This window comes from Falco punctatus (genome assembly GCF_963210335.1).
Source record: "Falco punctatus genome assembly, chromosome: 7".
In the NCBI taxonomy this organism is placed as follows: Eukaryota; Metazoa; Chordata; class Aves; order Falconiformes; family Falconidae; genus Falco; species Falco punctatus.
Window position 1 is genome coordinate 40,793,925 of NC_137587.1, and position 22,595 is coordinate 40,816,519.

At 44.7% G+C, this 22,595-nt stretch overlaps 2 protein-coding genes across 7 annotated transcripts in view; one reads left to right on the forward strand and one right to left on the reverse strand.

The window, feature by feature from the left end:
• The first annotated feature begins 4,180 nt into the window (after positions 1–4,180).
• The window catches only part of DAAM1 (dishevelled associated activator of morphogenesis 1), a 146,927-nt gene continuing 128,512 nt past the window's right edge, over positions 4,181–22,595 (forward strand). For all 5 annotated transcript variants that reach the window (XM_080394478.1, XM_080394476.1, XM_080394481.1 and 2 more), the window contains exon 1: positions 4,181–4,258. The gene's annotated coding sequence lies outside the window, so the exon portion shown is untranslated. The remainder of the gene's footprint in view (positions 4,259–22,595) is intronic.
• On the reverse strand, positions 4,250–21,615 carry LOC308066782 (potassium channel, subfamily K, member 16-like). Of its 2 annotated transcripts, XM_080394519.1 has the most exons (6): positions 20,561–21,615; positions 18,426–18,546; positions 15,667–15,833; positions 13,961–14,129; positions 10,086–10,246; positions 4,250–9,759 (listed from the first exon to the last, which is right to left on the reverse strand). In XM_080394519.1, exons 1-6 carry the CDS (start codon positions 20,753–20,755, stop codon positions 9,607–9,609), a joined length of 966 nt encoding a protein of 321 aa, XP_080250645.1. In that variant the 5' UTR covers positions 20,756–21,615; the 3' UTR covers positions 4,250–9,606. The 2 variants fall into 2 exon arrangements, with proteins under 2 accessions (XP_080250645.1, XP_080250644.1); XM_080394518.1 differs by having other exon boundaries at positions 9,668–10,246.

The following is a 22,595-nucleotide window of genomic DNA, read 5'->3' on the forward strand; positions in this document are numbered from 1 at the left end:
GCCTTTGAGAGTCTTATGGGCCACAGTCAAAGCCAGTGGAAATCCATGCAACTCTGATGCACCCTTGCAGCAATGCCAGCTGACATTAGGCAAAGGATATGGGCTGCATGTGTTTGAATATCTTGGCTTTCTGCAATGCAAAGAATCAAGCTCTCCTCTTTTGCGGATTATCTGTGGCCCCACGAATGTTTATAAATTTTCAAGCATGCTACTCTTGATAGCTTTAATATAGGTACAATGATAGCTACAATGCTTCCCAGCATTTCTGGGAAGAGCACTGGAGTTTCATTCTGGAAGACAGATTTTCAAAGAGCAATGTACACTTTACAAACTTGATTTTGAAGTCTCTCAGGAAGGCTTTGAAAACAAAGGCTCAAATTCCAGACTAAGTAGAAAGTCCTTGGTTCCTAGTGGTGAAAGCTTCCTACCAGAATTATTCCCAGAGGCAGTATAGACTTTGCATTTTGCCTCATCTAAATGCATTAGGAGTAGTATTAAATTTCACATGTGCTGCATGTTGATGTAATTCTCCTGACATGTCTGTTTGCACCATTATGAAATAAGGGATTTCCTTTCCCTTTCTTTCCACATTTGCCCTGCTCTCTAGGGATCTCAAGGATATGATCCATTGGCATACAAGGATTATGCCTTTTACACAGAGGAGTACAAAAAAGCTTCGTCATTGTGCTAACAGAGGTCTTGGGACAACATCCCGCATTAGCAGTGCTTGACTTAACTGACAGCCTATGGCTGGAAGACATCCATTAATCTTCTGTGTCACAATCCCTCCATGTACCCCCGGCCCTGATCAAAATTTGTTATGTGCAGCTCTGCTCTGAGGATGAACACTTTGGTGCAGGAGGACCTTGAGGGTCTTTTCATGTAAAGCCAACACTCTTTGCCCCACAAGAGGAATCTGGCACCTCCTTCATCATTTTTTTTTTTTTTTTTGACCTGGTGTTAAGAGGGAGTATGTGTTTAAATAAACAATCTCTGAATCTCCCCCCCTATTATCCGCAGGTGCGAGGCTGGGCTGGAGGATGCTTTCTGCCACTCTGTGCACCCCTCTGAAGCCTGTGGAAGGGTGATCAGCAGTCTCCATTGCATCTCACACCTCTGCTGCCTTAATGCTTGGCATCAGGGGCCATACTGCTGCACTTGTGACTTTATTCTGCATCACAGCTCCACACTGTGACAAGGACAATGTAAATGTCTGCTTTGAGAAGAACTTGGGGCCTTTTTCTTCCCAATAAATTTTTGATGCTGTAAAGAGAGGTCAGAGTTAAGGGGAAGAGGAAGAGATGAGATTTTTGTAAACCTTTTTTTTTTTTCTTTTTTTTTGTAATAGGCAAATTCACATCGCTAACAGAGAGGCATAAAACAAAGTTAACAGGCCAAAGGGAACAGAGGACACAACCAATTTCTTAATCAGTTAACATCAACCTTACCACACAGACCTGAAAGCACGCTGCCTTACACCACCGGGGGATCCGACCCATGCTTATACTCTTAGATCCTTTCTCCAGGGTTGATTGCTGTGTTTCTCAGCTCATCAGTTCCACGGCACACAGGAACGTGTACCAGAAGAGATGAATATGCGTATGGTTAGGAGAGCTACTGGAGGACATGCCTTTTACCTTCATGTAAAGTTATCTGCAAAGAGCCTGTTATTCTTAAAACCAAAAGTTATATATACATGTGTGTATGTGTGTGCATATATATAGGTTTTATATGTATATGTAGGTCATGAGCACAAACATACACAGAAGCACATGTGGTCTACATCAGTATAATGGGCACGTCAAACACTTGCATGCATGACTACAAACCACATCCTTGGTTTTGTCTGCAAACTGAGCACTTTTTCCAGGTGAACTGGAAACCCTCCTGTCTGTCTCAGGCAGGAGAGCAGGGACTGCAGGAGGGTGTTCCTGGAAGTTAAAGCCTGCAAGTGCGTTTTTTCTGCACCGCTAGTGCTGTGTCTCTGTCTTGCTTGGGTTGATGCTGACATCTGGAGGCTATGCCGTGGCAGTGTATGTGCACAGTTAATTCTACATTACTTTTCACTATCTTCATGAGTGTATTTTGTAAACAGCACCTTTTGGCTATCCTGCTATGTTAGGGTGATTTGACCCTGGGGCATGCCTAACTGGATATATCTGCTGAAATCCTGTTGCTGATCTGGGTAGCATTTAGCACGTTTGCTCTCATTCCCTCTGTTAATGACATCTGCTCGTGATGTGGGCAGTAGACAAGAGCCCAAACTTGGATAAGGTAGGTCTCAATACAAGACAAACTTTCATCTGACCAATTTTAAAAGTCAGGGAGAACTCAATTAGGCTTTCAGATGATGGAAAATGGACTTGCTCTCTCAGCGGATGGACAGCTGGAGCATCACTGATGTTCATAAGGGGGATTCACCTACAATGCAGACTGTCTTACACTGCTGACCCCCAAACCGAGCTGCTATCCATAATTCCATAGGAAAGAGTGCTCTGCCTGTCCTTCTCTGTGCCATCTCTCCTTGCCATGCTGTCACCATGTATAATGGATGGCCCTACAAGTGGAGTGACATTTCTGTAACTCTCCTGCTTTTTAGCATCTGTGAGAGCTTTGGGGTTTTTAGCATGATGTTGCCATTCATTTCTTTTGCCCATGAACCATATTAACTGAAAAAAACTGTGTGCCAAAGCAAGACTCCATAGAGAAATTTCTAATCATGCTTTTAATTTCCCAGAAGCGTAGCTGAAATGTACCCTGGCTGCTAAACAAAAGCCCTACCCACTTTGGTATGGTTTATTACTATCAATACCGGCATACAAATTGTCATGCACCAGAAACAGTGCTTCTCCTTTAACATTTGCATCCTAAGAGGATGTTTTCTGTAGAGGGATGAAGCTGGGTTAATTAGCATTGATAATATACAGCTGTGGGCTGGCTTCAGGGGGGGTGGGTTGGCTGTTGTAGATAAGGTGCAGCTGTGGCTGGTGCTGTTAAGTGGTTGAGAGCCAATGAAGAGGGAGCAGCCGAGGAAGAAGAGGAGAGAGGAAGAAGCAAGCGAAGAGAGAACACATGCCCTGGATAAGGTGAGCTGAGGAGAAGGCAGCAGAGGGACTGCTGTGAAGAGTGTGCTGGTATGAGGTGGTAAAAGACCTTGTTGCATCTGGCTAGTTTGGAGAGTTGTGACAGTTTTCCACCTTTACTGGCTGGTTTGCTAAGGGAGGCTGAGTCCCCACAGAGGGCTGCAGGGTGATGACTGGAAGTGTTACCAAACCACCCAGCCCTACAAATGAGCCATGTTTCAGCAAAGGGCCTGGGCAGCTTGCATTCAAGCTTTTGCTCAGAGACCTCCAGCAAGCAAGGAATGGACTTTTCCAGCCACAGTTGGGAATTCCTCTTTTTTGTTTTCTCTTGGCAACTTTTGGCCATTTGGCATCACCCAATTGTGCTACTTCTGCTGCTATTGCACTCAACTTCTAAGCATTTTGTAGACCTTACTGCTGGGCTGTGTTTCTCTAGGAGTTGCCCAAGCTTTTCTGGGGCTATAGTGAGCTCTGCTGTATCCATTCTTCATCCCATTACCAGCTTGAGGGCTGTAAGGAAGAAAGAAATAAGGAAGGAAAGGAAGAAAGGGGGAAAAAAATCCCATTACAAACTTTTATCTATTGGAATTTTATGCTGACAATTGGGAAACTGGCCAAGGTTCTGCAAAGATGCTTAATCTCTAATTGATTTATATCTAATTTTGGGTAATATACATGCCCTGAGCCCAGCATTTCTGTTCCAACAGACTTGCACAATAGAGATGCTGAATAGCTTATGCACGTTTTAGGAAGAGGCAGACTACTTTAATAGGGAGAACTGGTGTCTAACAATTGAAAGGTACCTATACTAACCTTCTTGACTCTTTCTTATTCTGAGCAAGGGTGTGTTATATTTTAAGATAAATGGCTGGACTCTTGAAGTTGAGAATAGACAGATCTCTGCTTGGGTTTCACCCTTGGTTTCTAGTAAATGTCTAAAGCCATTTTAAATTTAAGACCTTCACCTTGTTTTTGAAGCACTTAGTCATCTGTGACTTCCGGGGAATTTGCAGCAAAAAATCTAACTTATGCTCTTTTCTGGTCTTGATGCATGATTTTCTCTATGCTTTGCTATGATCCTTTACTTTGAGAAGCTGGATTCGCCTCAAGCCACATTTGTTCTTTGAGAATATAAGCATCTTTCTGGCTCGTCAAGGAAGCCATTAACTTAAATTGTAAGTTGTACCTGCCTTAATTTTTCAATGATATGTGCTTATTATTGTTCTGCTTATCAGTATATCTGTCTTTATGGGGATGTATTATTTCATGCTTCGGCATCTCACCACAAAAGTACAGCTATGGTTTCCAACCACATGTGTGAGAATAATTGAAAGAAATTTGGAAAGTCGTTATTCAGGAGACATTTCTCCTCAATCATGTTGAACCAGTAATTAAATGGATTCAGTAAATATCCTAACTTTAACTCAGCAGAATAAGCCTTTCCAAACCACTGGTAGAGAATTAACTTAATCAAGCCCAGAACTCCTCATGACAGAAAATGCTGAAATTTCTAAGCAGATTTGGAGCTGTTTGTGTCCATGATCTGATGTGGAGGTGAGGCCAGCTGCAAGGATGGAAGAGCATGGACATGGTTCTCTAGAGGGCAGCATTTTTGCTTTCCCCTAACTTTTTAGCCTAAATATTTGTTAGCATGAAACTAGCAATGCTGCCCCAGGCCAGTCCTCAGCCACACGTGCCGGGGATCCCAGGGATCCCTTTCCCTTGCAGTGTGAAAGCTGGTATAAAACTTCACAGGAAATCATCAAGACCCCTTTGAATCCTGCTGGAATGGTACAAGGCAACTTGGCTGACACCTACATCTGATTTTTTTATTTCTTCGGGTGCAATCATGAGGGATGGAGAATAGGCCTTTGGAAAGTGATTAGTTATGTTTGTTAAACCAGTTCTGAGCTGGATCCAGCACCTTTTGGTCATGAGTCAGGTGAGAAAGCACGTGTCTAAGTGTGACAGAGTGGAAAATAGCATGTGTGTGGCCCCTGTTTAGTAATTTCTGTAAAAAAGATACCCCACTGGGTACATGACGTTACATTAGCCAAGCTGTTCCACTGCTTTGAGTAGTGTCTCTGCTTCCAGAAAAAAACCCTAATCTCTCCAAATGAACCGGCTACTAATTGAAGGAGACCTCAAAAGATCCCTAAACAATCCCATATACTAATCAAAGACAGGTCAAAGTGCAGCTTCTCCTCTTGTCTCTGAAAGGAATTGAATTTCTGAAAAGCTTCTTTCTGAGGGAAAGATAATTCCTCATGGCATTCCCTTGGGTTCAAGTGCAGAAATGCATGCTGTTTGCTAGCTGGCAGCAAAGATGTGGGTGATGTATGGAGAGCAGCTCAGACTGAATGTGGGAACATGCTGCTGCCATTTAATCCAAGATAATATATTTCATGATCGTATTCCTGGAGTTTTTCAGCAACTGTTTTAATGTATGGGAAAGTATTTGGCTTGCCTTGGAAATGTTTCCCATATGAAAACAAGCTGCAGTGGGAGAGCTGGCAGTTGCACAGGAGGCTGTTCCGTGAAAATTGGATTTCCCTGAGCGGTGCAGTGGGGCTGGGTCACAGCAAGAGCTTTTGAACAGCTCCCAGAAAAGTCCTCAGACTGCGCAGATCTGCCGACGGAGAACCCCTCTCTCTGGTCTCCAGAGGACTGCTGCTGCCTCGCTGCTTGGCAGAACAGGGATTTCAAAATGCATTATGTTCCTGGTTTCTGTCCCTTGGGCAAGGTGAACATGCAGAAGAAGAGCTGGATCCTGGCTTACACTCATGAATTAAAAGTTCTGGGACCATTTTAATTCTCCATCTATGGAGAAGAAGCTCTGTTCTAACTTCGCTCTCAATTCAAGAATATCTTTCTTAACCTCAGCAACTACAGAACCACTAGCTGGGTCTAGTTCCTTGGTAAGCAATACCAGGACACCTGGTCCTGTTTGAGACAGCACCAGACCAGGTGTTTGCCAAAGGTCTCATGCATGAGCTCAGGTGATACACTTATTTTCCCTGGGGCCCCTACTATCTGCACAGAAAGCAGCAGCTCCACCTTTCAGGGGTGATGCAAGGACAAGATCTGCTGTGGTTCTGTGGTGCTCAGGTGATAACGCTGGAAAAGGCTGCTTGCTCCAGCCCTGGAGACACTTGTTGCTGTGCCTAAGCCCTTCTGGAGACAGTTTTATTGTTCAGCGTAAGCATGAGGAAAAATATTGCAGCCAAAACGAAAGTTCCTTTTGCACCCTGGCTTGCAGCTCTCCTGGGCTTTCCCCTTGCCTTTCCCAGTGGAGAGGACCACACACCCTTTGGTGCTGGTTCTTTCTTCTGTGTACCTGCAGCTTCTATCTCCACCCCTTCTGCCACATGAGGCGTTGTCTGCTCTTGAGGCTGCTGCAGAGTGGCCCAGCTCATCTGACCCCAAAGCGTGCACGCAAACCTGCCGTTTTGCAGATTTTCTCTGTACCAAGCCCTTTCCCTGTGGGACAAAGGGTGTGAATGTGTGTCTCCATCTTATGGCAGATGTTATGCTGGGAAAGCTGGTGCATGGGGCACGTGATAGGCGCGTACCCAGTCATCAGTGTGAGCTGACAGCGAGGGTCCTTCGCATGATGATTTGCTGACAGACAGCTGTTGTAACCCCAGCCAACCTGCACAAAGGTGTTCCAGCATGGGTACAAGACAGGATCCCTGGCTGGACCAGTTTGGGATCCATCCCCATCTCTTTCTTGAGAATGCGGCATGTTTTAGCCCTTAGCGAGCTCATATGAACTGCATAAAATTACAGGATGTCTTCCTGTGACAAAGGTTTGCACTGACAAAGCTGCTGCCCTGTGACTTGCGGTGGCCAGGGCTGTACCAGCTGCATCAGCTGAACTGCAGAGTAGGAGGCAGAGTAAAACTGCCTGAACTCTGCAGAAATGCAAGGGGAGGGTGTCTGTTGTACACAGCCACGAGAGGGCATGAGCAGCAAAGCTGAGACCTTCTGCAAAAGGCCTCCTTGTGGGTATGAGGCTTTATGAATAACTAGTCTTCTTTCTTAGAGCAGATATCTTAATTTCTCCTAAGAGCTTTCATGGGGTTTATGCTTGTAGATCTGTTCCTAGGCTAGCTTCTACAGCTGAAGGGACACCTCAGTTCTTGGTGCCTGAAGGAGGACAGCCTCATGGTGGCAGTTTCTGGCTCATATTTCCAATGTGCCCTGGCCCTGGGAGTTTAGTCCCTCTTGCCTGGAGGGGCACATCCTCACCTGGGGAACATGACACGAGGGGATGAGTTAAAAGGTGAACTGCCTGCATCCTATGACAGTAGTTGTACAGGGCAGACTAACTTGGAAATGGGAAGCATTTGGTTTTCATGGCTCATTGTTAAACACCCACTAGTGTGAAGGGCAGAAAACTTGTCCTATTCTGCTCAAAGAGCTACGACCTGGCTCTGTGCCTGCTGTTTACAGTCAGTGTCCCTGAACCATCTCTCTTGCCCTATCTGAAATGTCTAAACAAGCAAGCATGCTTGATTGGTCTTTGTTGCAATGGGATGTTACCAGCTTGTTTCAGGGCTGGGTTGTGTTATTTGTCGCAGCAGGGACCAAGTGCAACAGTAGGAACAAGTTGAAGAAAACTCTTCAGAGGTGTGTTGACTTCAGGGTGTTTCTTGGAGGCTCATTTCTCCCCAGACAGCAAACAAACACGTGTTGTGCTGGCCAGGAGGTCCTGCCTGCCATCTTTGGGCTGTGTGGATCAAAGGCCAGGAACCAGCCTGGAAGGGATTACAAAAGGATGTGCAAAATGGCCAATGCACCCCAAGGCAGGACCACCTCTCCCTAAACCAGCCCTGACAGTACCTCCATTGGATTGGTGATGGGATTAATAGTCCTTGTCAGAAGGGCTGGGAAAGACAGAAGAGGTAAAATGGTGCCTGGAAAATAATAATGTGAGTCAATGTTTGGTGAGAGGGGAAAACGGGCACGTGAAGAGATCCCAGCCCAGGAGCATCCAGCTGCTTTATCTGCCTGGCTATGATGTCGCCTTGTGATAGAGAAGGGGTCATGGCTTGCACAAAGACCACTGTGTCCTATGATATCCCTGCCACCTTACCCCTGTTTTGGTCTATTTTTGTTCCTGCTGCCTCAGAAAGGTTTACTGACAGTGAAACACATTAGGAGAAAAGTCAACCTTGTGGGCAATAGTGGAAAATAATTTGGGGAGGGAAAGAAAAACATATTTGATCAGGTCTACATGCCAGGTCCTGAACCAGGAGAGTTGTTCTGGCAAGAAGCATGGGTTTGTTTGACTGAAATAATTACGAATTCAACTTCAAGGCTGATTGCATCTTTATGGCCTAAAATTGCTTTACAGCTGTAAATTATTCTCCCTTTCACATAGGAATATCTCTGGTAAGGGCTGGTCTTGCTGTAACTAACACCCAGAGGGTGACCCAAGAACAATTATTTACTGTCTGACAAAACAGGCACTTGAGGGTATCACAAAAACCTGTCAAGCGACATCTTCAGCACCATCAAAGGGAGGCACTTCATGTACTAAATCTATGGACTGCCTCGGGTGGATACTGTGGGTGCTGGTTTAAGTTCAGTATTTGGTCAAGTTCATGGACTTTGAATTACGGAGACCCCACCTCTTGTTTAGGCAGGCTTTGAGCCACCAAATACGGGAAGAGGGATTGGACCCTAGTGCAGGAGCATGGCAGAGCTGCCTCGTTCTTAAGCTATTGGAGGCATATGTTAGTAGGCATGGTCAGAGACAGTAAAACGGACTAGACTGATTTTCGTGTAACCATATACACCTATAGGACTTTTCACTCCTATGTGTCTAGCACAGCTGCTTTGCCAGCACTTCAGAGTAGGATTTTCCTGCACTTGTGACTCTCACTGGGCACCTGATGCATAGATTGAGCCTTTAAAGACTGGGGTCTTCACCCAAGGATGGCCTGCATGCCATCTGAACCACTGTGCCCAGATCCGACATCCTTTTTTCACCTGGTTGAAGGTAAGGCTGTACTGTTTAGACAGCACTTGCACTGGGAAAGCTACCTTAGCGCAGCACAATAGTGTAATTTTAAACGACTTTAGAGCTCCTATGGAATACAAACATAGCAGCAAGGCTCCAATGCACTGATGACTCCATTCTAATGAGCATCTGTTCTTAGAAAATGCTTTTAGAATAAAATTATTATATTACATGGGTTTATATATTCTTTGTAAACACAATCAGAAAGGTTTTTGAAAGCCACAGGGATGAAATGTGAAATTGCCTTTATTCATCTTAGTATGAAACGGGATGACGTAGAATTAACAATTTCCAACATGATAACCTTTTTCTAGCTCTGTCCATTAGATGCTTCTAGTGCCTCTGAACTGAGCTCAGGTCTTGTCCTTTAAACACGTCTTTCAGATTGTAACAGCTTGTCCAATATGATGGCTCAAATTAGGCATCTATTAAGTTATATACCCTTATTTCTTTTTCCAAAGGTGCTGTGCAATGCCTCAGAAAAGCTTGTGCATGTCAGTTCCTGGAAGAGACATGATTCCTTGCAAGCAGAAAAACCCAAATAGAATAGAGCAAGCTCTTTCTCACCCCTTCTCTGCATTTTTGTGGAAGCACCATAAAAACACCTTGTAAAACAAGTCCACTTCCCAGGTTGTTCATACAACCGAGCTGCAAATTGAGAAGCAAATACCTTACCGTTAGAGTTCTGAAAGGTCATGTGTCAGCAAAAGGTAGGAGAATTTACTTCCATGGGAATTTCTTCAGAATAACTAACTAGCAACTCTCTAATGAAGAATTCAATTCTCATATGTTATGGAAAAAGTTTTGCTATGAGAAAAAACATTTTTTTCATTTTTTGTGTGTTCAGAATCTGCTGCCAATGACTCAATTTTCTGTGCATCCTCTCCAGCACGTGGTGGCAGTAATTCTTCTTCTAGAATAAATTGAGCAGGCCAGCATCTTCTTTGTTGGTTTGCTACACTGTCCTTACTCACCTTTCCAATTTGGTGGAGATCCTTGACAATTATTTTTTCTGTATCTTCTAGTACTGTTGTCAATAAATTAAATAGGAGAGCAATCCAGGCAAGGCCAAAAAGAATCCAAATTGCCACCAGTGATCGGTAGTAGGAAAAGTAATTCCTGCCAGGCTGTTTACCTGCAGATAAGGGGAGAGAAAGAAGAATATTAACAACTCAAAATTGCTTTGCCTGTGTGAAGTGGGCCAGCCTAATGGATTCATCAATGTACTTTATGTTGAGTACTTTCAGGTGACTCTTTCATTGCAGTAGAGTCTCTCACCTCCCCAGCATTAGTTTAAGGCTGGGAGAGCCTCTTGTTGCAACAAACTGATATATGCTAGCACAAACATGCTGGCCTGTCAAAAAGATATACTAAGATTGAGGAGAATTAGCAGCAGTGCAGGATGTTTTTTTCCCCACTTGTAGCATATCAATCCCAGTTCAACCTCTGCATCTACAGGTTAACGTAATGATGTGGGAAGTAGTATAAAACTGTATTATCTTGAAAATATTCCCAAACTCCCAAAGCACAAAAAGCAGAGCACGATGGGCCACCATAACCATGTGACAATTACCTAGGTTATTGTAATTTTGTGCATTTGTATAAAGTGTGATTATAACTTAATAAATATTTGATTTAAATTATAGGTACCCTTGATCACACAGAGAGTAGTTGCAATTCCTATTTCCCTTTCAAACAACTTCAGGAGCTTCCTCCATCAAAAAATTAGGTGACTGATGAGAGCTCACTGACATGTGCCAAGAACACAACCTTCTGTGTTGGAAAACTGTGGACTGAAGCTTATTTCATGCAGTCCAAACCTCTTAGCATTCAGCCAGTATCGCACACTTGCTTTTCTGCATGGGTCATTTTGTTTGTTTCTTCAGACATCAGTGATTCACCACCAACACACAGAGAACATTTGCTCCTCCTCCACTTAGCCCCACACAATGTTATTATCATGATACAGCTGATATGGCCCTGACATTTGCAGGAAAACTTGGTGATATTGCTTATTGAATGCTATAAGTTGCTGTCAGGGGTGACTCCACGTAGTAGGTAACACAGCAATGTGCATGAACAGGGACATCATCACAACCCTCCTGAATCATTTCCCATTGTGAAGCTGCCCAGAAGGAGCAACTCTCAACTGACAACTATTTTCAGGTCCTGCAGTGCTCTGTACTGCATAGATCAATGTGCAGAATTTTTGTACTTCATCTTGCAAGAGCTCTGGAAATGAGCAGGTGTGGGCTGGTTTGGCTAGATCAACAGATGTTTCTTCTGCTGCAGCTGGGGGCTGAGTTGGCGGAGAGGATGCCAGCCTTGCACAGAAGCGTCTCCTGTTGTGCTCTTATCTGAAGTTCATGATGTGGGGTTAGCAAAGCAACTAGTAATATTTTTGTAATGTTAACTCAAAACTGAACTTCAGCAGGGCATAAATTCAGTTTACAACCCAAAGGGAGTTTCACCCTAGAGGTATCGCCTATACAAAATTATAGAATCATAAGTTGGAAAAGATCTTTAAAGATGATTGAGTCCAAGCATTAACCCAGGACTGTTGAGTTCACCACTAAACCACATCCCTAAGTACCACATCTACATGTTTTTTAAATGCCTCCAGGGATGGTGACTCAACCACTTCCCTGGGCAGCCTGTTCCAGTGCTTGATAACTCTTTTGATGAAGAAATTTTTCCTAATATCCGATCTGAATCTCTCCTGGTGCAATGTATTATAAACAGTTAAATCCAGACTATGCCGTCTTCCTAGGATATCTCCCTACCCCAAACAGGTTTTATCTTTCCTTGAAGTACAACACCTACAAACCAGTTCTGAATTATTAAAATGCATATAAACTCAAACCTGTTCTGTTCCACTTGGCCAGGGTAAATCCGTTTGTCATCTGTAATTAATTCTAAATGCATAATACTCAGAGCAGTCATTGATTCTGCTTGTTTCATTGTGAAGGTGTGAGGCATTAAACATCACCATTTTATCACTGTTTAAGGCCAATTAGGATAAATACTGCAGGGAAAAGTATTTCAGCTCCAGTTAAGTCATCCTAATGAAGACAAAATCACAGAGCCAGGAGGCCCATCTAATTGTTATTTTTTGACTGTATTTATAAAATATGGCTGCAGAGGAGGAAAGTGCTATGAAGGTAGTAGTTTCCAGACTGTGACTTGCTGTCATTATTGTAAAAAACATTTGTAATTTGGACAAGGGAAAAGAGCGTGTCAGTTTGACGTTCATTTTTTTTCTCCTGCATGGCACCAGCCACCCTCCAGCTTCCCGTGTTCCATGTCACTCAAGTCTGAGGTGTATCACACAGGTGAGGGCTAGCAGTCCTACAGAGAGTCAACTGGATCATCAAAGCACTACCCACCCTCTTTAGCAGACACTAAGATAAGTAAGGTCAGGGAAAGCTTGTGGGCTCCCTCTGCCAAAGTTCTCAGCCTGCTGTAAGCAATCTTTTGAACACACAGCAAGGCTGCCAGCCAGTCTCCAAAGCCTCCCCTGCATCTCTGCAAGGCTTGAAAGCCTAGGGTTTGTTGTGTGGTGGGTGACTCTCCATCAGAGAGGAAGGTGAGGCTTCTAGATTTTCTATAGGGACAGCACTGGTGTTCAAGTATTCGCTTCAGAGGTGTGTTTTTTTTTTTCTCGTATACCCACTGAAGACAAGTTCAGGCTGGCAAGATGCTAGCAGGACAGGTTGTAGAGAAATCTTTGATTTTCTGTAGAGTCCAGGTGTTTTATTGCTTCTTCTGTGGGCACTGATTCAGCTCCTGGTGATCATTTTGGAGTTGCTCTGGAAGCTTATTCCATGAAGAGTCTATTTTGGTCAGCAGATCCCCAGAAGTGTTTTGGGAAGCATTCCAGCATGCTAGAGTTTAGCTTAAACAGTTAGTCTTCAGGGGAAATCCTAAGCTCTGGTTTGTGAAGACAGAGACCCTCCAGGGATGCATAGGAGACCGATGAAGGCCATTTTCACAGTGATACATATGTTTAAGCCCCACTTCTCACAGAGTAGATTTCTCCACTTCCCCATGACTGGATTTTCACCTTTCAGTCTGATGTGTAAAAACATGTCTTCTGAAACATGATCACTATTTCTTTACACTTTGAAACATGTTTTAGATAGCTAAAGCAGGGATATGTGCCTTATTTTGTATGACTGTTGCAAACTGTTCCTTTTTGGTATATCATAGAATCAGAGAATGGTATGGGTTGGAAGGGACCTTAAAGATCATCTAGTTCCAAACCCCTGCCACGGGCAGGGGCACCTTCCACTAGCCCACATTGCTCAAAGCCCCATCCAGCCTGGCCCTGAGCACTCCCAGGGATGGGGCATCCACAGCTGGTCTGGGCAACATATTCCAGTGTCCCACCATCCTAACAATAAAGGGTTTCTTCCTAATATCTAATCTAAATCTACCTTCTTTCAGTTTAAAATCATTACTCCTTGCCCTATCGTTACATTTCCTTGTAAAAAGTCCCTCTCCAGCTTTCTTGTAGGCCCTCTTTAGCTACTGGATGGCCCACAAATTCCTAAGCTCCTTGAATTCTCTCCACACTTCCGCACTCCCCCTTCCCTCCCCAAAATACTTGGATTCTTGCACCCCAAAGCACAGCATTTCATTATATTTAGACGGTTTTGTGCTTTCACCAGCACATGCAGTCCCAGAGAAATGAGCACTTCCCTCAGAGCTGTACCAGGCAAAGACTAGTCAAAGACTCAGGCAGAAGATTTGTCTCTGCAGTACATTGGTGGACCATACAGTCAACCCGTGGTAACTACAGCCATAATCTTGATGCTTTGCTGTGCCTTCTCTCTGAAATCAACCTTACCTACTACATAATCTCCAAAGCCAATGGTGCTGAGGGTGATAAATGCAAAGTAAATTCCTTCACTGTAGGACCAGCCCTCTGTTATCTGGAAGAAGAGTGATGGCAAGCACAGAAAAACCAGGATGCCCATTGCCAGGAAGAACAAAAGGGTCAGAAATTCTATCTTCTTCTGGAAAAGAAACAAGTTCAATTATAATCATGATTTGACACCCTAGTAGGCCATATATAATGGTTGCTATTCAAAATGAGTAGTTATCTAAGAATACTTAACAGGACCATAGGCACTGAAGGATTTGTATTGAGTGCTTTTCCTCTGAAAGTACCCTAGCCTTGCTCTGAAGCAGGGGGAAGCCATGCGTTGTGGGTGTTGCATGTCCACAGTAGCCCTGGGAGATGTAGTCTTTTATCTGATTGTATCAACCTCCAATGACCACAAGTATAGGAGGAATTCCTATCCAATAACTTTTACTGGAGTCAGACTATTTCCACTTTTCACCAGATGACTTCACTTTCAGTTTTTAGGTATTCAGGTGGTACCTAAAGAACATTCAAAATTGCCTGGGAATATAGGCTTTAAACAAAATATTTACACCATTTCTGACAGTATGATCTCCACGAGTCTTGATTGTTGACTTGATTTCTCATTGTGTCAGTGCTACAACTTGGCTCCTACTCGCTGGATACCTTACTACAAGAAGACCTTTAACAAATGAGCTCCTGATGAAGAAGTGCCTGGACGGTAACTTTTGAACCATCCTACTTCCCAGCAGTCATGAAGAAGCCTTGACTGCAGAAAAAAACTTGTTATATATTAAGATTTGTTAGCCAGACATGCATATTGTTTCTGTATATAATTTTATAAGTCCAGATTGTCTGGATATTAATGGCAACACTTGGATAATTTTTCAAGCCTTCGTGCATTGTGCATGTGCTTAAGTCTATATGTCATCAAGCCTTATGTTCTTAAGTACACCAGACATGGGGATAAATTTAGCAATTTGAACAGGGTTGTCTGTAGTGTTCATGCCTTGTCCTGAAAAAGAATTACAGTAGGAGACACAGAAAAGCTGTTTTCGCTTCCTCAGTAGTGGTGAGAGAAGGGCAGGAGCTGCAGAGAACCTGGGGCAGAACCAGGCAAGACACATCCTGTCTTTAACCATTTACAGGTGCCTCCTAACCTTTCAGCAACTGGGCTCAAATGGACAATTTCAACCTGATGTTTCCTTTCTGTCAGAGTCAGGGGAGGAGAGGGATTAAAGGACTGTATAATGAGTAAGGAAGTGACAAACTCGGTATTGAGTCAATATCCATCGAAAGCCCTACAGTTCACCTGCTTTTTACAGCTCATCTGCTTTTTGCTAATCTCTCTACTGGTTACAAAGAGAGACAGCCACTTCCCTAGAATGTTAGCTCCTGAGATGTGTCTAGAGAAGTGGGATAAGGTGCCCACTCTCTCCATTGATTGCTGAAGGGGGATTGCTGCCCTTTAGATGAGTAGACAAAGTGCATCTTTTTCTCCAAATATCTCCTCTATGGTTGCCTGGTCTGTTTAGCTTTGCACGTGAAGAATACCTCTTCCTCTCTCCTAGCACAATGTCTAACACAGCATGAGAACAAATACAATAGAGGATAATGCCAGCATACATCTTGAGAAAAAAACTTAGAAACGAGCATATAACTGTGCCTGAGTAAGTAAACCCAATTACCTTTCTCATTCCTTTCTCGTACAGGAATTTGCCCAGCTTTTTACACAGCAGTGAGAGCATCTTACCGACACGGTGTAGAAAAACAATATTCAGAGGGATTCCAAACAGAGCAAAAAAGACACAGAAGATCTGGCCCCCAGCAGTTTTAGGACGTAGTGTGCCATAACCTATGAAAAAAGATGGGTCAAAGGGGATATTCCAGAGAACTGGAGTGGTCCACAGTCACATTCACACCTAACCCAACCTGGTCTGCCTTTGACCCTGAAAGATGTGGTCAGCACTTCTCAGTTCACATGTACTCTTTCCTCTGGAAAAGGCAGTAAGCAGATGAAATGACTCACCCTGTATGTTTGGGGTGATGCAGAGGGCACTGTGTGTTCCCAATCAAGCCTTAGTGGGAGTGATAGCACAATCTAAAAGCAATTATGGAAAACATGCACTGTCCTGTGAGAAATACATGGAAAGACAGGAACTAAAAGTCTGGGGACCTGGAAGACATCAAGGCTGGAGTCCCAGGCTGTTTGCCATGTCAGAATCACTTAGAGCCATCTCTAGCTTCTTGTGCTTTGCCTGTGTGTTAGTGACCTCCCTGGTTAAATGCCAGTAAGTTGTTCTGACCACATACTGGCTCCAGTGTTGGAGGCAGTGCAGTGCACATTAGAACAGACTAATTAGTCAAGACCATACTGGTGGCTGATTTATTCATGCCAGAGAGATATTTGTCTTAAAGTCCTACTAAAAGAGGATTTATCTAAGTAGTGGAACAATGGCTGCAGAAGTCCAAACATGTCCTTTAATGGACTGAAGACATTGTTCCTCTTAGACCCCATGAATTATGCAAGTGCAAGAGTCCTGTACTTTGTGTATGTCCCTACTCTACCAGTGACCCTGAGAAAAGGCACTTTCTTGAGCAGGGTTCATCTCAATTACTTTTAATCCATTTAATTGGAAAAAACAATGTTTTCTTTGGGGGAAAAGACAAATAAAACAACAGAGTGATTTATTGGCTGCTAGGCCCCCAAGTGCTTGTGCTGTCTTGCGATCCTTCTTGCAGAAGTATTCCATTTTCATAGCAAAACCTGGGGAAGATGAGTGGAAATACCTGATGTACCTTCACAACAGACCTCTGCAGTGAAGGTGCTGAGAAACAGGCAAAGTTGCATTTTTCCTGGAACAGCCTATTTGCCTGTGCTGGTTTTGGCTGGGATAGAGTTACTTTTCTTCACGCTAGCTAGTATGGGTCTATGCTTCAGATTTGTGCTGGAAGCAGTGTTGGTAATACAGGGATGTTTTAGTTGTTGCTGAGCAGTGCTTACACAAAGTCAAGGCCTCTTCTGCTTCTCACCCCACGCCACCAGCGAGCAGGCTGGGGGGCACAAGCTGGGAGGGGACACAGCCAGGACAGCTGACCCTGACTGACCAAAGGGATATTCCATACCGTATGGCGTCATGCTCAGCACATAAAGCTGGGGATAAAGAAGGATGTGGGGGGGATGCTCAGAGTGATGGTGTTCATCTTCCCAAGTCACCGTTACATGTGATGGAGCCCTGCTGTCCTGAAAATAGCTGAGCACCTGCCTGCCGATGGGAAGCAGTGAATTAATTCCTTGTTCTGCTTTTCTTGCATGTGTGGATTTTGCTTTACCTATTAATCTGGCTTTATCTCAACCCATGAGTTCTCTCACTTTTACTCTTCCAGTTCTCTCCCCCATCCCACCAGGAGGGAGCAAGCAGCTGTGTGGGGCTTAGTCCCTGACTGGGGTTAAACCACAACACTGCCTCACCAGCGAAACTAATTTGAGGGAAGCAGCTGATTTGTTTGGCAGAGAAATGCTATGGTGAAAAAATACAATAATACAGGTGGTGGCAATGAATGGACTGGCCAGTAGCAGGCTGCTGGCAAACTAGGGATGCTTTATCGATATGTGAATGTTGTTCCAATCATGGAACATTTGTTATTGATCTGATGGGTCAATAGCCTTTCCTTCTTCTACTGCAGGAGGTCTTCACATGATTTCATATAACACACATCTGCTGTGATGCTGCGACACCACTGAGGCCCTTGTAACATGCCACACACAGATCGGTGGAGCTGCTGTGCCTAGGGTGTAGTAGGAGTGAGGCCTCAGCCTCACTCTGCAAAAACATAGATTTGACTTTCCCTGCATGAAAGCGTGAAGCAGAAGCCAACAGTGTGGATTTTATGCTTAAATGTGCAGGCCTGCACTCTTTGGAATGCATATTTGAGAGAAAGGGAGAGGCAGGCAGTCCGTGGAAAGCTCAGAACAGCTTGAAGCAGCAGTGTAAAAGTCTCAGCATTTGCCTTGCCCCCTTCCCTTTCTTTTCCTCCTGGCATATTACTAATTCAATATGTGCACTAACAGCTCAGCACAGGTTATTGAGACAGCAGAGTTCATTTCTTTCCTACCATTCTTTTATGCTTTACAGCATTTAAAACCTATTTGACCCTAGAATAAAGACCGGGAAAGTGATCTCCCTCCCACAACTGGCATCATAGGGAACATTTTAATAGATGGCTCAAAAAGAGGAAACAAGTGGGAAATAATGTGAAAGGCTACTAGTATTTCACAAGCCAAAATAATGCACAAAGAGCTGTGTAGTGGTGAGGTCTCAGGACCAAGTGCATTGCTGCTTACCATCTGTGATAATGAAGGGCTGGAGTTTTTACCCTTGAAAGTATTATCCATTCGGATCCTCATAGCCTGACATAATAAGCATCACACACACATTAGACCTACCTATTGTAGAGACAACCGTGCCTGCAAAGAAGAAGGAGTTACTGAAATCCCAGTTGCTATCTTCAATCTGTGATTCATTTCCAACAGGGTATACTCCATTCTGAATGGCTTCAGTCAGGTTCTGGGAGGGAAAGCAAAGTTTGGTACCAGCGTGGCTGCTGAAGTGCTTGCTGCAAGAATACTACAGACTCAGCCAACTACTGCTCCTTTCCTGTGAACACCACTCACCTGTCCTCAGCAACACTCTGACACTATTCACCCCTTCACCTCCAAGGCTGCGTAGCAGGCGGCCAGTGGTTTTGGTTAGTCTGTTGCCCTGTTTATGCTGAATGCTCTAGTGGGTGTTAGGAGAACTTGTTTCTTTTAGCATGATCAAAGACCTCCATTCTTTTAGGGTAAGTACTTTGGAAAAAAATATCCTACAGATGACTAGGACTTTGCAGAGTAAGACAGCCCACTGGCTTAAGTGGTGGGGTGGCTGGTTGCTGGTTTTGAGTTTGCTCTTGAGGTGGCAGTGGTGGATACAGCATCTAATCACCCAGCTGTGTGCAGGCCCATCGAGCAGTGACTGCTTCCTCCCAGAAGGGCATCAATGAGTTACAGCAGGGCACATGTGGCATACACAGAAAATTTCATTTTAAGGCTGTGTTCTGATTAGTGTCACAGATTTAAATTCAGAGAAGGTCCGTTGATTTCCAAAGCACTACTCTTGGTGTGACCACAATCAGAATTCAACCTGATACACATGTTCTTCTCCAAACTGCACACATGAACACATACGCACATATTTACAATGTGGCCTTTGATATGAAGTTAGATGAACATCTGTCAGAGATGGTTTGGGTTGAGTTGAAACTGCCCTGCCATAGGAGGTTTGACTGGATGTTTCTCCCAAGACCCCCCAGCCCTATCATCTATCATGTTACGCATTTTCAGACTCTTCCCTTCTTCCTTGGTTTTAATGCTAAGTGCTATTAATATTTTTTTAAGTTAAAAGAAAACATACAATAATGAAAGACCCAAACCAAACAGTACTCAGCTTTCCCTGCCTTTAGCAAACAGAGAACATTGGACTGGATATCTGGAAGGCAGGCTAGCTTGTACAGAAACAACCTAGATAAAATCCAGGGCTGAGCCCTGCCAGAGGCAAGACACAAGATGGAATAAACTGCACCAGAAAAGTCTTCCTCCGCGCTTCCTCCCTCACTATCTTTTTTGCTGGTGTCCCAGAAAATCAAGGGTAACAGAAACCATTCCACAGCCCTTGCACAAAAATTTCATAGTCTTGAAAAGTTCCTCTTTATTTTTTCCCTCCCCTACCCACAAAAAAACATCCATGGTGAAGAGGATGCATGCATACGTGAACGGGGGGCTTGGATCGCTGGTTGTGTTATTAGAAATACTGGTTCTTCACCTCCTTCTTTGTCCTGGGAACTGGCCCATTAAGAGCTCAATTAGTTTCCCATGCAGAAATGTTTACAGCAAGGCTATTTGCACTCTCCCTTTTTTTCTGCATTGAAGTAGATAGAGCTAGGAAATACCGAACACAAAGGGACAGGCATACTCATTCTCAGCTTCCTGTGCCATGACCAGAAACACCTTTCCCATGGCCAGGCTACCTGTTTCACTTCTGCAGCATCTTCAAAAAGTAAAAAAAATGTTTAAAAAAAGTAAAAACCCACCTGACTATGCCACCCTCCTTGTAGTGATTTGGGTTTATTATTTTGCCCAACAAATTGTTTCAGAGTATTGTTCCTTTTGCTTTCTGTGACACTCTATAGGTGACAACCATGTCCGTTCATTTCAGACAGGCTCATTTTTCCTGCCATGCTGCCCATTGTAGATGAGCACAGCCCCACCAAAAGCTAAATCAAGAGGAGTCAAAACCCCAAGGAGTCAGGACATTGCAGGATGGGGACTGTTAATATCTAACACATAAGATCTGGTCAAGCTACACAAGCTGTATTTACTATCAGAGTGGCCTGCCTGCTCAGACCAGAGAGTGGGCTTGGGGTCTGCTAAAGTCATCTGCAGTAGGAACGCAGTGACAGTTGTCTGTTTAGCTAGGCTGAGTAGGAAACAGCTCTGATGAGGAAACATGAGGGAAAAAAGGCTTCCACAGGGCTGGTACTTACCTTCATAAACTGCTCCATCTCTGCCACCGTGAGGTGGGTGAAGTTCTGCAGAAAAGCTTCCTTCATCTGGGCAGCTGCCATTTTCTCTTGCTTCTCAGCAGTCCTCTCCAACGCCTGGAAAACGGCGGCACCCACGAGAAGGTAGATGAAGTAGCCAACCACCAGCAAACCCGTCTGCAGTTTGCCACTGCACATGGCCTTTGGTGGGACGCAGCAAGGGACAGGGAGTAAAATGTGGTTATTAGAAAATCCCTCACACTCCTGGGAAGCCTCCCACAGGCAGGAAGAGCCCTCCCAGCTTCGGTTTCCACTGGGATCCTGTGCTGACAGGGACAGTGAGCTGTCAAATACATTCCTAAGGAAGTTGGGTGAAAAAAAAAACAAAACCAACCAACAAAAACCACAAACGCAACCCCACCCCACCCCCAAACTTTCCACTCTCTGGGCTGCATGCTGCTTAGGGATTTCCTCCTGTCTGTGAAACTCTGCCTTGCTGAGTTCTCAGGAAAAGCGAGTCAGGATGTGAGGAGCTGGCAGGTGGCCATCTCTTGCTCAAGAGGCTCTGGGGACAGGTGAGGATAGCCTGCAAAGGGCCCACAGGGGAGCTTGCTTGAAAAACATTTTCCTTCCTCTGACTTCTGCTAACTCCAAGAACTGGACTCCAGGGCAACCCCTGATGAACCAATAAGCCCCTTCTTGCCCTACCACCCGGGAGAGCTTCAGGGAAATGGAGCTGGAGTGCTCTTCTGGGCTTCACTTCTCTTCTTGCAGCACAGGGCAGGGTCATGCAGCCCTGCATGGTGTCCCGGTTGCAGCTGGGATAGAGTTAATTTTCTTCTTAGTAGTTAGTGCAGTGCTGTGTTTCGGCTCTGATGTGAGAACAGCGTTGATAGGACACTGATGGTTTTAGTTGTTGCTGAGTGATGTTTATACTAAATCAAGGACTTTCCGGTTTTTTGGGCCTGCCAGGGCGGGGGGGGGCACAGGACATTGGGAGGGGACACAGCCAGGACAGGTGACCCAAGCTAGCCATAGAAGTATTCCGTACTCAGTGTATAAACTGGGGGAAGAAGAAGGAAGGGGGAGGGGATGTCTGGCATTATGGCATTTGTCTTCCTGAGTAACCGTTACGCACAATGGAGCCCTGCACTCCTGAGGATGGCCGAACACCTGTCTGCCCATGGGAAGTGGTGAATGAATCCCTTGCTTTGCTTTGCTTGCCTGCACAGCTTTCAATTTACCTATTAAACTGTTCTTATCTCAACCCTTGAGTTTTACATTCCTTTCCGATCCCCCTTCCCATCCTACTGGGGGCAGGAAGTGAGCAAGGTGCTTGGTTGCCAGCTGGGGTTAAACCACGACACATGGCCACAACAGCTTGCAGCAAAACCTTGGACATAGAGGCGTGCAGGTTGCCTATGTGCCATGGCCTGGACAGGTTCTTCTGCCCGTATTTCCAGTTGCAGTGTATCCAAGAGAGGACACTACAGTGTTGCTGGGTGCACAATCAAACCAACAAAACACCAGTTATGTCATCAGATTCATAGAGTAATATAATTGTTTACATTGGAAAAGATTTTAAGATCACCGAGTCCAACCGCAAACCCAGCACTGCCAAGTCCACCAATAACCCATGCTGCGGTGCGCCACGTCTGCGCGTCTTTTAACTACCTCCAGGGATGGTGCCTCCACCACTTCCCTGGGCAGCCTCTTCCAGTGCTTGACAACCCTTTTGGTGAAGAAATCTTCCCCAGTATCAATCTAAACGTCCCCTGGTGCAACCTGGGGCCTTTTCCTCTTGTCCTAGCGCTTGTTACGTGGGACAAGAGACCGACATGCACCTCGCCACAACCTCCTCTCAGGCAGCTGCAGAGAGCGCTAAGGTCTCCCCTCAGCCTCCTTTTCTCCAGGCTCAACACCCCAGTTCCCTCAGCCGCTCCTCGTCAGACTTGTGCTCCAGAACCTTCACCGGCTTCGCTGCTCATCTTTGGACGTGCTCCAGCACCTCAGTATTTTTCTTGTAGTGAGGGGCCCA